Raw genomic sequence first — 12,852 nt, forward strand, 5'->3', positions numbered from 1 at the left:
ATTACCCTTGATGTCCTGAATGTCATCAAAATGTCTTCCTTTCAATATTTTCTTTATCTTTGGGTAAAGAAAGAAGTCATTGGGGTCCAGATCAGGTGAGTAGGGAGGGTGTTCCAATACAGTTATTTGTTTACTGGCTAAAAACTCCCTCACAGACAGTGCCGTGTGAGCTGGTGCATCATTGTGATGCAGGAGCCATGAATTGTTGGCGAAAAGTTCAAGTCATCTAACTTTTTCATGCAGCCTTTTAGTAAACTTGGCTAACTGTTTATCTAGTTGGTACAAATTCATAATGAATAATCCCTCTGATATCAAAAAATGTTAGCAACATCGTTGTAACAAATTCGTAAACTTAATTGTCAGGCCCCGTATACCATATTTGTCGATAGGAAGATTTAACATTGTTAAAATGTCCATACTACCCAAAGGAATCTATAGACTCAATGCAATCTCTATCAAAATACCAATGGCATTTTTCACAGAACTAGAACAAAAGACCCCGAACAGCCACAGCAATCTTGAGAAAGAAGAACAAAATTGGAGGTATCATGCTACCTGATATCAAACTATACTAAAGGCTAGAGTAATCAAAACAGCATGGTACTGGCATAAAAACAGACACATAGATCAATGGAACAGAATAGAGAGCCCAGGAATAAATCCATGTTAGGAAAACTGATAGATACATGCCAATAAATGAAACTGGACCACCTTCTTACACTGTCTATAAAAATAAATTCAAAATGGATTAAAAACCTAAAGGTAAGACTCCAGACCATAAAACTCCTAGAAGAAAACGTAAGCGGTAAACTCTCTGATATTGCCCTTAGTGATATGTTTTTCTAATCTCCTCAGGCAAGGAAAACAAAAGAAAATATAAACAACTAGGATACGTCAAACGTCCTGGGGCAGAGGCAGTGTGCAGAGTGGGTTTAAGCTTAGAGAGTTTTCACACTGAGACCCTCCAACTTCAGAGACAACAAGAAGAGGTGTGGGTCATGCATGGAGCACGCTTTGAAGCCAGGATTGGTGGGAGGCAGAGTGAGGTATCAGGTAAGAGGCTGGGCCACATCGGAACCCTATACTTAAAAGGCCAGGAAACCAAAGAATCTTCACCTCCTGCCCTGTTGTCTGGGACTCCAAGCTGCCAGCTTCCACACAAGGAAAGATTTCAGTGCTTGGACCTAAATCCTTTGAGCTCAATTCTGTGGCTGGTGCCAAAGTACATTCACACCTCAAGTTGTAAGGTGAAACCTATTTACAAGAGCAATGCCTTGCCCATCGAGATCAGATGAATTGGTTTTCTTTGTGAACGGGAGGAAGGTAAGTGTTGGGTGTTGCTACCATGATTTGCAGAGACAGCAGGAAACTACTAGCTTGAGAGGAGGGCTTGTGGCCCATTGGGTTGAAACCCCTGCAGTCAGGGACAAGAACCCAGGGACTAGGAACCCATACTAATTTGGCCTGTTCCTCACTCAGCCAGGGCTCTCCCTCTGGGAATATGGGGAGGTGGTAAAGTATTGAGGTTAATGGCATGTGCCTTGGTGCCAGACAGTCTTTGTTCCAATCCAGTTCTGGTATTTACTGTATAAACTTGTGCAAGTTACTTCTCCCTGAGCCTCAGAGTACCCATCCTTAAAATCCACTTCCTAAAGTGATTGTCAAGGTTAAAAGAGAGAGACTTCTTTCACTGATTAGGAATCCCTTAAATGCTTATAAATCACTTAGCACTGAGGCTGATATACCAGGAGCACTTTATCTGGTAACATATTTTGATCCTCAGACTCAGGAGGATAAGAAACAGAGCTTTCTTTATTTTTCTATTTATCAACTTAATGTTTCTGTTGTGTCTCCATTACACAGAATTGGTTGAAATGTAATTGCAGTCAATTTTGAGTCCCTTCTTTCCCTGGGTTACAGCAACATTCCAGGAGGAATTTATATGACAAAGAGAAGGGGCTCTTCCATTGCCACTTTTCCCTGGCACCTTCCCCTCCAGTCCTCACCAACAGTCCGCACAGGCCACTAGTTAATCCTCCGTGCTCTCTCCCAGCTCCCCTCAGCTCCTGAGTCCCTATGTGTCACTCAAGGGAACCATTCTATAGCTCCCAAGACAGGTGGCTTCTCTGGGGTCTCACTACCTTTCCTTCAGAGCCCTTCAGCCCTCCAATCCCACAAACCTAATTGGGATTTGGTCATGGCCACCTCACTGCCCACCTTAGGGCTTGACTCAAGAAAGGAGATAGAACACAGAGCCTCTAAGTTCCCATCACTTCCCTTCTAACTCTCTCTCTCCTGTATCCAGTCTCCACAACCAGCAGCCACCATGCATTCTTCCAAAACTACCGCTTACGAGCTGAGCCCTTACTCCCTTGTTCCATTGCTGTAGACTTGGAAAGTGCCTTCCTCTATTTTCTATTTCATGTCCATTCTGAGTCATGAGTCTAGAATGAAGTGGTTACATCCAGAAGAGGGAATAAGTCAAGGGCTGGAGAAAATACAGGTGTGGGGGGGGGTAGGAGTCAGCTAGATAATAAAAATATTGTCCAACCACATTCTTAATAAATGTTTTTAAAGGACCTGGATGGGAGAGTAAGGGCAGGCAAAGGAGAGGTCTTCCTTTTTAGGAGCCCCCTAGAGATCCAGAAAGCAATTTTAATATCTCAACTTGGAAGCATCTTCCTGTACTTTTTTATTTTTTGAGATCTACACAAGTTCAGATTTTTCTTCAAGGGAGAAAGGAAGAACCGAACATGAGTAGCCCACTGTATCTTTCTTTCCTCTGATGCAAGAGAATGACTGGAGATGTTTGCAGGATGCCCCAAGTCAAAGACAAAGGAAATACCCTCAAATAAACAAATGGGAAAAAAGCACCAAAGAAGGTACCCCAATGGCTTTCAGAGCTAAATCCCCCCCCTTTTCAAAGTGAGCGGGGGAGGAATTCTAGTGTTCCACCTGGGGTACCGAGCTGGGGCTACAAGACTCACCCTCAGCCACTCTGTCAGTGAGGGGATTGGTATACTCTAGGGCCTCTCCAGGATGACAGCAACTAGCAACTCTCCTCACCTCCCCTTTTTGCCACCAACCCTTAAGATCCCTGATGTTATCAAGAGTAGTTCTTACTAGAGGTGTCTCAGAAGTACCATAATAGAAACTCTCTCCCTCTCTTCCTCTCTCTCTCTCTCTCTCTCTCTCTCTCTCTCTCTCTCTCTCTCNAGTTCTTAACCATCGCGCCACTCGGCCGGCCCTATTTACAGTATTTTTGTGTGTGTGTTTAGTTTTTTTATGCTTCACATTGTATATTTGTGTCAAAGTTGTATAAGACTCACTTTGTTGGACTTATGAACAAGTCCGACTTACGAACATTCTCCCAGAAGGGAACTTGTTCATAAGTCGGGGACTTACTATACTTATATCAACAAAAAAGACTTTAAAACAAAAGATATAATAAGAGACAAAGAGGGACATTACATAATGATACAGGGATCAATCCAACAAGAGGATATACCCTTGTAAATATTTATGCACTCAACATAGGAGCACCTAAATATATAAAGCAAATATTGACCAACACAAAGAGAGAGATCAACAGTAATTCACTCATAGTAGGGGACTTTAACACCCAATTGACACCAATAGACAGATGTACCAGACAGAAAATCAACACAGAAGCAGCAGCTTTAAATGACACACTAGACCAGATAGATTTAATTGATATTTTTAGAGCATTTCACCCCAAAGCAACAGAATATATATTCCTTTCAAGTGCACATGAAACATTTTCCAGGATAGACCACATGTTAGGCCACAAAACAAGTCTCAATAAATTTAAGAAGATTGAAAGAATATCAAGTGTCTTCTCTGACTACAGCAGTATGAAACTAGAAGTCAATTACAAGAAAAAAACTGAAAACACACAAACACATGGAAGCTAAAAAACATGCTACTAAATAATGAATGGGTCAAAAATGAGATCAAGGAAGAAATCAAAAGATACCTTGAGACAAATGAAAATAAAAACAGAATGACCCAGAATCTAAGGGACACAGCAAAAACAGTCCTAAGAGGGAAAGTCATAGCAATACAGTCCTACATCAAGAAACAATAGAAAATCTCAAAGAAACAATCTAACCTTACACTTAAAAAAGCCAGAAAAAGAACAGGAAACAAAGGCTAAAGTCAATAGAAGGAAGGAAATAATAAAGATCAGAGCAGAAATAAATGAAGTAGAGTCTAAAAAAAATCCAAAAAAATTAATGAAACCAAAAGCTGGTTCTTTGAAAATGATAAACAAAATTGATAAACCTTTAACCAGGTTCATCAAGAAAAAAGAGAGAAGGCTCAAATAAATAAAATAAAAAATGAAAGAAGAGAAGTGACTGACAACAGAGAAATGCAAAGGATTATGAGAAAATATTACAAGCAATTATATGCCAACAAATTGGACAATCTGGAAGAAACAGATAAATTTTTAGAAACATACAATCTTCTAAGACTGGATCAAGAAGAAAGAGAAAATCTGAACCAATCCATTACTACTAACAAAATCGAACCAGTAATCAAAAAACTCCCAGCAAACAAAAGCCCTGGACCAGATGGCTTCGTGGGTGAATTTTACCAAACATTCAAAGAAGAATTAAAACCTATCCTCCTCAAGCTATTCCAAAAAATTACAGAGAGAGAATGCTCCCAAGCTCATTTTACGAGGCCACCATTGCCCTCATTCCAAAACCAGACAAAGGCATTACAAAAAAAAAAAATTATAGGCCAATATCCCTGATGAACATAGATGCAAAAATCCTCAACAAAAAATTTGTAAATTGAATCCAGCAACACATTAAAAAGATCATACACCATGATCAAGTGGGATTTATTCCTGGGATGTAAGTTTGGTTCAATATTTGAAAATAAATTAACATGATATACCACATAAACAAAATGAAAGATAAAAATCATATGATCATATTAATAAATGCAGAAAAAACATTTGACAAAATCCAGCATCCATTTATGATAAAAGCTCTCAGCAAAGAGGGAATAGAGGGAACATAGCTCAATATAATAAAGGCCATATATGTCAAACCCACAGCTAACAATGGTGAAAAGCTAAAAGGGTTTTCTTTAAGATCTGGACATGACAAAGATGTCTACTTTCACCACCTTTATTCAGTATAGTGTGGAAAGTCCTAGCAACAGCAATCAGATAAGAAAAAGAAATAAAAGGCATTCAAATTAAAAAGAAAGAAGTAAAACTGTCATTATTTGCAGATGACATGATACTATATAGAAAACCCTAAAGGTTCCACCAAAAAACTATTAGAACTGATAAATAAATTTAGCAAAGTAGCAGGATACAAAATTAATATTCAGGGGCCAGCCGAGTGGCACATTGGTTAAGAACTGGCTTGGAACTCCAGAGGGCCCTGGTTCGGATCCCACATATGAGGGCCAGTGACACTGCCCTCCACAGCTAAGATGCTGAACAGCAGCTCAACCTGGAGCTGGGCTGCCGTGAGTCGCCGGCGATGGCATAGGCTGCAGTGAAGCTGCAGTGGGTTGCCATGGGCTACCGTGTGTGGCCAGCAGCCGCCGTGAGCAGCCATCCAGAAGCTGGCGACTGATCTGCCTCGCCCAGGAAGAGTGCAATAATGGTGCTAACTTGGGCCAGTGAAGCAACATCCTCCACAACTAGACTGAAGAACAAAACCACAGCAACTTGTCTGTTCCTCTTCCCCCAATTCCCCAGCACTGTTCCCATTCCCCAATTCCCCAATAAAAGTCTTTTTAAAAATAACAAAAATCAAAATTAATATTCAGAAATCAGTTGCATATTTATACATCAATAATGAACTGTCAGAAAGAGAAATTTTAAAAACAATTCCATTTATAAATGCATCAAAAAATAAGTAAAATACCTAGGAATAAATTTAACCAAGGAGGGAAAAGACCTGTACTCAAAAAACTATAAGACACTTGAAGAAAAAAATTAAAGAAGATGCAGATAAATGGAAACATATGAGGTCTGACAATTAAGTTCATAAACTCATCCTAGAAAAAGTGCTACATACCTCACTGCTGAATATCACTACAGTCACCTTCAAAATACTCCCCTTTGGAAGCTATACACCAATGTCAGCACTAGTCCACCCTTCAAAGCAATTTTGGAACTCTTTTTCTGGAATGGTCATCAGAGCTGTCGTCGTATTACCCTTGATGTCCTGAATGTCATCAAAATGTCTTCCTTTCAATATTTTCTTTATCTTTGGGTAAAGAAAGAAGTCATTGGGGTNTTTTTGTTAAATAGCGAGTAGCTATAATAGAATTTTATACAATATGTATGGGTACATTAACAATGCACACCCAGTTATCATCCATGCCCAGTTTAAGAACAAGAACTTTACCAAGAACTTTGAAGGCCCAGCGGCCCCTCCCAAACCACATCCCTTATCCTTCCCTTCCTCGCAGAGGCACTCATTAGCCTGAACATGGTGCTGGTCAGTCTCTTCCTTGTTTTTACTGTTTTACCACATATATCTGAATCCCTAAGCAATACATCATCTAGTTTTGCGTAGTTTTGAACGTCACATAAATAGACTGACATGGCATTAATCTCCTGCAGACTTTTTTTTTTTGTTCACTCAACATTCTTAAGCTGAGATGCACCCACATTGTTGCATGTAACTATGCTGAATTCCATGGTGGACTATGGCCCCGTTTGTTCATTCAGTCTGTTGTAGAAGGACATGGAGTGCTTTCCAAGTTTGGGCTATTACATATATTCTAATATATGTCTCCTGGTGCCCACATGCAAGAATTTTCTAAGAACCTCTCATCCATTTTATTCCTATTTTTATATGCACGTAATGAGTGTATAAATAAATACATATACTGGGATAGCATGCATGATAAATTCCCTTGGCTGAGTATTTGACCACTGCTTTCATATCTATACACAATTACTGTCAGTTTTTAAAATTAGTATCTGAACATTTTTATGAAAAACTTTCAATGCCAAAAAAAGGCATTTTCTCTTTCCTAACACTCTCTAAAATATATATTTACTTTTCAGGGCCTGCAATGAAATCTCAAGGGCATTTTCACCCAATTCTCCTCTATCCTGCAAGGATTTCTGAGCTGAGTACAGTGTCTAAAACAAGTGAGGGTGAGTTCCTAGTGTTCTTGTAAACATCAGTGAACCAATCCCTGCACTAAACTTCCATTTGCCAAATACTTTGGAACCTCCTCATACATTTGTCTTGTCTGGCCAGTTTCCAACTCATCATCATTTTTCTGATGTGATATACAACCCACCATGAAACTTTCCTATCAAAACCTTTGCACAGAGTATGAGGTATCCAGATGATATCGTTCAAGACCTTGTAGTCACCTGCAGGATTCTTGCCTGTGAAATNCTCCAGGTTGAGCTGTTGTTCAGCATCTTAGCTGTAGAGGGCAGTGTCACTGGCCCTCATATGTGGGATCCAAACCGTGGCCCTCTGGCGTCCCAAGCCAGCTCTTAACCACTGCGCCACACAGCCAGCCCCCCGACATCTGTTTTCTTACAGTAGATTTTCCCCCACCATTTTATATTTTGAAATATAGATCTTTATAATAGCAAGCATTTTAATTGGCAAATCTAATAGATTTCTCAAAAAGATTTAAAAAAGGCAGAAATTAAAAATTGAGGGATCGGTCCCTGGACAAGTTTTGGTTAAAAGCCCACATGGTTTTTAATTGTCAATGTTTAAAAATTAGGAAATTTCATATTTTAAAAAAAATTTTAACAGTTCTATTTTTTACTTTTCAATTACAGTTAACATACAATATTATATTTGTTTCAGGTATACAACATAGTGATTAGACATTTATATTACTTGTGAAGTGATCACCCCAATAAATCTAGTACCCATCTGACACCATACATAGTTATTAAAATATTATTGACTATATTCCCTATGCTATAGTTTACATCCTCGTGACTATTTCCTAACTGCCAATTTGTACTGCTTAATCCCGTCCCCTTTTATCACCCATCACCACAAACCCCCTCCCATCTGACAACCATCAAAATGTTCTCTGTATCTATGAGTTTGAGGAAATCTCTTTTTTTTTTTAAGATTTTATTGGGGAATTGGGGGAGGGGAACAAGGTTGGGAATTGGGGGAAGGGAACAATGTTGGGGAATTGGGGAAGGGAAACAGCCAAGTTGTTGTCCTTCAATCTTAGTTATGGAGGGCACAGCAAGCTCAGCTTCAAGTCCAGTCACGCTGCTTAGCTCAAGGTGCTGTGTCCAATTAGTTGCCGGTGGGCGTAGCCACCATCTCATGTGGGAGCCAAACCAGCAGCATTGTTGTTAGGAGCGTGTGCTCTATCCCCTGAGCCACCCCGGTGACAGCTCTGCTCAAGGTGACGAGTTTAGTCTTTTAGTTGTGGGCGGGCATAGCCCACTATCTTGAACAGGCAACCTTGTTGTTAGGAGCACGTCCTCTCACCAGCTGAGCCATCCTGACACCTGTTGGCAGCTCAGCAGCAGCTCAGCTCCGGCACAGCTCACTGTCCCATGTGAGAATCGAACCGGTGACCCTGTTGCTCAGAGCTCGCATTCTTGAGCAAGCTCTTAACCAACTGAGCCACTCGGCCAGCCCGGAAATCTCATATTTTTAAAAATTGAGATTTTCATTCAGCTTCTCATAAAAAGTGGGAAGATAGTCATTCCTGCGTGGCTGCAGACTTGCTCAGAGCTGAGTAGGGACTGTTCCTCATCCGCTGTGCAAAGTAGGGCATGAGCTTCCAGTTATACCCAGCCCACTCCACTTATTTCCATAACCGCTCTGATAAGCATTTGAGGTTATAACTTAAATGAATAAGCTCTATGACTTAAAAAAAAAGTCAGTGATTTCAAAATCTTCTTAGCCAGTCTAATTAAATATATCAAATCCCCTAAATTTTGTAGAAATGGACCACAATTAAGGAGAAGGGTGACTAAAGAGAGGGAGCAGAGGCTGAGCCTAGATTTGTGATTAAACCTGGATCAAGCGGAAGTAGAGGAACACTCAAGGTGAGATATGAAAATAAGGGTGGGAATTTTCTGCAAAGGCCACTCACTTGCATTCAAATGCAATGCAAATTACTGGGCAAACCTAGCAATACATTGAACTGCTAAAAATAAGTTCTTCTCTTCCAATTACATGATTGGAACCCAGAAGAACACCTATAACAAAATAGGATTTTTCAAAGAGCTTTTACACCCATTATCCTACAAAATATTTATGATAAGCCTGTGAAGATAAAGTAATTATTACTTTCCACCTTTGCAAGTGAGAAAACAGGCAGGGAGAGTTTAATACAATTAGTGTCACAGCTGATAAGATATGGAATGGCTTTTACTGAGAGCTAGAGGCAGGCAAATGACTTCTCAGATCTGCACCTCGCCCCCTAAGAAGACTTCCCTCACTGGTGACATCCTAAAGAGGCAGCTATAATGGAGGCAACATGTCCGCCTTGGCATCTTTTCCTTGACCACACCCTTCCAGTACGCCTCACAGGAACCAAGTATGCCTGCGGAAGAGGAGGCTGTGGTGCCTGCACTGTGATGGTGTCTAAGCATGACCCCATGTCCAAGAAGATAAGGTATCCTGCCCAGAAGCCCAGAGGCCCGAGGAGAGCTTTGTTTCTTTGCCAGGGTTGTATTCTCATCTCACAGCTGAAGAAGACCTTTAAGGACCTCCCAGTCTCCTGAATCTCACTATCTCTGGATCTCAGACCCCCTCTGAAAAACTGATAAAAGTGATGAGCCCTCTATTCAAAAAATACAGAAATTAATTACATTTTGCATACAGTTTCAAGGTAGATCATGGATCCTCCAAGGCCCATCTATGCATCCCAGGTTCAGAAACCCCATTGTAGGCCAACATTCATTTTACAGATGAGGAAACAGGCTCAAAAATATGTAGTGACTTGTTCAAGGTCATCCAACGCCGTAGAACAAGGACTTGAACTCACTTTTTCTGGCTCTTAGCACTAATGCCCTTTCGACTGCTGGGTTGGGCTAATCCTGCAGAGCTGGGATCTGGGCCATGCTTCTATTCTTAAATTAAGGGCCAGACTCCAGGACTTAGGCTGCTCCCAAATTCACTGGCCCAAGAAATCAAGAAATGGCCTCAGAATACAAGCCATCCAACACTTGTTAGGCAACTTTATACAGAGAGTTTAAAATTAACAAGCAAAAAACAAAAAAATTTCATGAATATGGGTTAACGACATAGGTGTGCCTTTTACCTGTTATGGGTCAATGTCCTAATGAATAGCCGTTGAGGTCCAACCCTATTCCTGGTGACACAAGTCCATTCCATTGAATCCAGACCCAGGTGAGTCTGTTCTGGGCTTGGAATGTTTTTCTGAATCTCAGAATGCCTATGTTTCCTCTGAGAATCACAAATTCCTACAGATAGCACAGAGTCAGCAGAGAGGACTCTAAATTATTTCTCCCTGTTACCCTTCCAGTTCCCCATTTCCCAGGCTAAATGATAGCCTGGGGTGGGGGGGGTTCTGCTGCCCTTCTTTGTTCCCAAGTTCCCCATGAGTCAGGACTGTTATTCTCTTTGATTTTCCTTGTGCTGTTCATGCAAAGACACTTCTCCATCACCGCATGCCTGGTGCCCATCTGCTCTCTATATGGAGCTGCTGTCACCACTGTGGAAGGTGTTGGAAGCATCAAAACCAAGCTCCACCCCGTGCAGGTAAGAGTACATGCTAATATTATCACTTCTTAACTTGATCTTTTTAACCAGTGTTGAGTTTACTGTGCTACGTGAAGCTTCTAGGTTGTGGTCAGGTAAGTAAAAGTTTTGGCTGCATATTGACCAAGATTAATATCTTTTAAGTGATTTAAAAGAAAGCTGGAAATCCATCCACACTTTATTAGATGATCATTTTTTTTCTTTTTCTACTTGAATGATAAATAGGATTATCAAAATATCGATTAATGCCTATTGGACTATAGTACAGAATAGATACATGTCTCTGAGACTAGCAAGACAAAATTCAGGATTATTCCCTGTGGCAAGGAGGTCTTCAGTGTAAAATCAGAATTGAGGGGGACTGCACCAGAACATGAGGACAATCATTTCTCCAAAGCTTGACTTGAAGCTGGAACACAGAGACTGGTTTTAGGAGTACTGTGACAATGCGTTGACAGGAACACATCGACCCCTCTGTCCTTGTCGCAGGGATTTGGAGAACCATAGGTCCAGATCCACCAACATTGCAAGCCCTTCCAGGCAGGAAAAGCCTGGGTTTAATCACATGAGGATCAATTCCAGGAAGGTCAGCCAACGCAAAGGATCCAACAGAGTTCACTAGAGTCTCCGAGAAGGTCAGAGAGGATGTTCACACCAAGGTCAATAAACCCAACTCCTAGAATTATATTATATTGTAAAATCTAGAGCAGGGCTTCCAAACTTCATTGTGCCTAAGAATCAGCTGGGAGCTAATGTAAAATGCAGATTCTGAGTCAGGTTTGGAACAGAGGTCTGAGGTCCTGCATTTCCTATACACTCCTAGGGGAACGGACACTACTGGCCCACGGACCACATTTTAAATAGCAAGAACCTCGAACACAGACCAAAATCTTGGACTTTTGAAAGTAGAGCTCCTTTTGAGCCAACACAAAAGAATTTAAAGGAGTAACATGAGGCCAATAGTACACCGTCTCCAAGTTAATCAAAGAGGTGGCCCTACGGTCAGAACTAAGATAGGAAAGATGTGGAGATGTTCAAGAAAATTGTTTTTGAAACACAGGACTTTCCTTATAATTACTGATTTCCGGAGAATTCTCACTCTGGGAATGGAGACTGTATGCTATTAATTCCTAATTAGAAGGAGCAGGGCATTTGAGCTTAAGAGGTGATTATAATGATAGAAAAGGGCTTCTGAGCCACCTCTTCCAGGAGCAGGGTAGGAAAGGGGACACTGGCCATCTCTGATGAAGAGAAGTGCACTGCTCAGAGAGTGGGTTCCATCCTGACAAGAGAGATGCAGGATGAAAACCCTGGTGAGAGGTGGCCACAAGAGGCAGGGCCTGTGACCATATATGTGTCCTTCCAGGAAAGGATCGCCAAGAGCCACGGCACCCAGTGTGGGTTCTGCACCCCTGGGATGGTGATGTCCATCTACGCGCTGCTCAGGAACCACCCGCAGCCCTCAGAGGATCAGCTCATGGAAGCCCTGGGAGGTAGGTCTGACACGGAAAAAAAAACACCCCTCCCCCCAGACCAGGTGGGAAGTGCGCCTCAGGCTGCCCCACCCCAACCACATCATCATCCCAGCCCCACTCAGAGACCCCCACCCTCAGTTGTTTCTAAAGTAGCTACAGTTCACCCAGGAGACAGAATGTCAAGCTGTACCCTGCTGCACTTGCTGGAGCAACCTGTACAGAACTAACACAGTGCACGTGGACTACACCCCCATCTTGACACCCCACTTCTCTATCCCGTGATTTATTTGGCTGCCTTCATTAGGACTATTGTAACAAAGTCTCACAAACTGGGTGGGTTAAAACAACAGGAATTTATTCTTTCACAGTTTTGGAGGCTAGAGGTCTGAAATCAAGGTGTCAGCTGGGTCATGCTCCCTCTGAAGGTCTAGAGCAGCGGTTCTCAACCTGTGGGTCACGACCCCTTTGGGGGTCAAACGACCCTTTCACAGGGGTCGCCTAAGACCATCAGAAAACACATATTTTCGATGGTCTTAGGAACCAAGACACCACGCCTCTATCCATCTCCATGCTTCAAGACAAAATGTCATTTATTTGTAATTAGAAATAAATATTTCACAATATATAATTACATATTG

General features: G+C 41.5%; 1 protein-coding gene across 1 annotated transcript in view; it reads left to right on the top strand.

Annotated features, from left to right (window-relative positions):
- Positions 1 to 9,075: 9,075 nt before the first annotated feature.
- LOC109379198 (aldehyde oxidase 2-like) overlaps positions 9,076 to 12,852 on the top strand; it is a 110,991-nt gene continuing 107,214 nt past the window's right edge. The window contains exons 1-3 of the mRNA XM_019635608.1: positions 9,076 to 9,630; positions 10,631 to 10,739; positions 12,106 to 12,232. Coding sequence (XP_019491153.1) covers positions 9,482 to 9,630; positions 10,631 to 10,739; positions 12,106 to 12,232 — 385 coding nt within the window. The 5' untranslated portion in view covers positions 9,076 to 9,481. The remainder of the gene's footprint in view (positions 9,631 to 10,630; positions 10,740 to 12,105; positions 12,233 to 12,852) is intronic.

Source organism: Hipposideros armiger, unplaced genomic scaffold (genome assembly GCF_001890085.2).
Source record: "Hipposideros armiger isolate ML-2016 unplaced genomic scaffold, ASM189008v1 scaffold_23, whole genome shotgun sequence".
Taxonomy (NCBI): domain Eukaryota; kingdom Metazoa; phylum Chordata; class Mammalia; order Chiroptera; family Hipposideridae; genus Hipposideros; species Hipposideros armiger.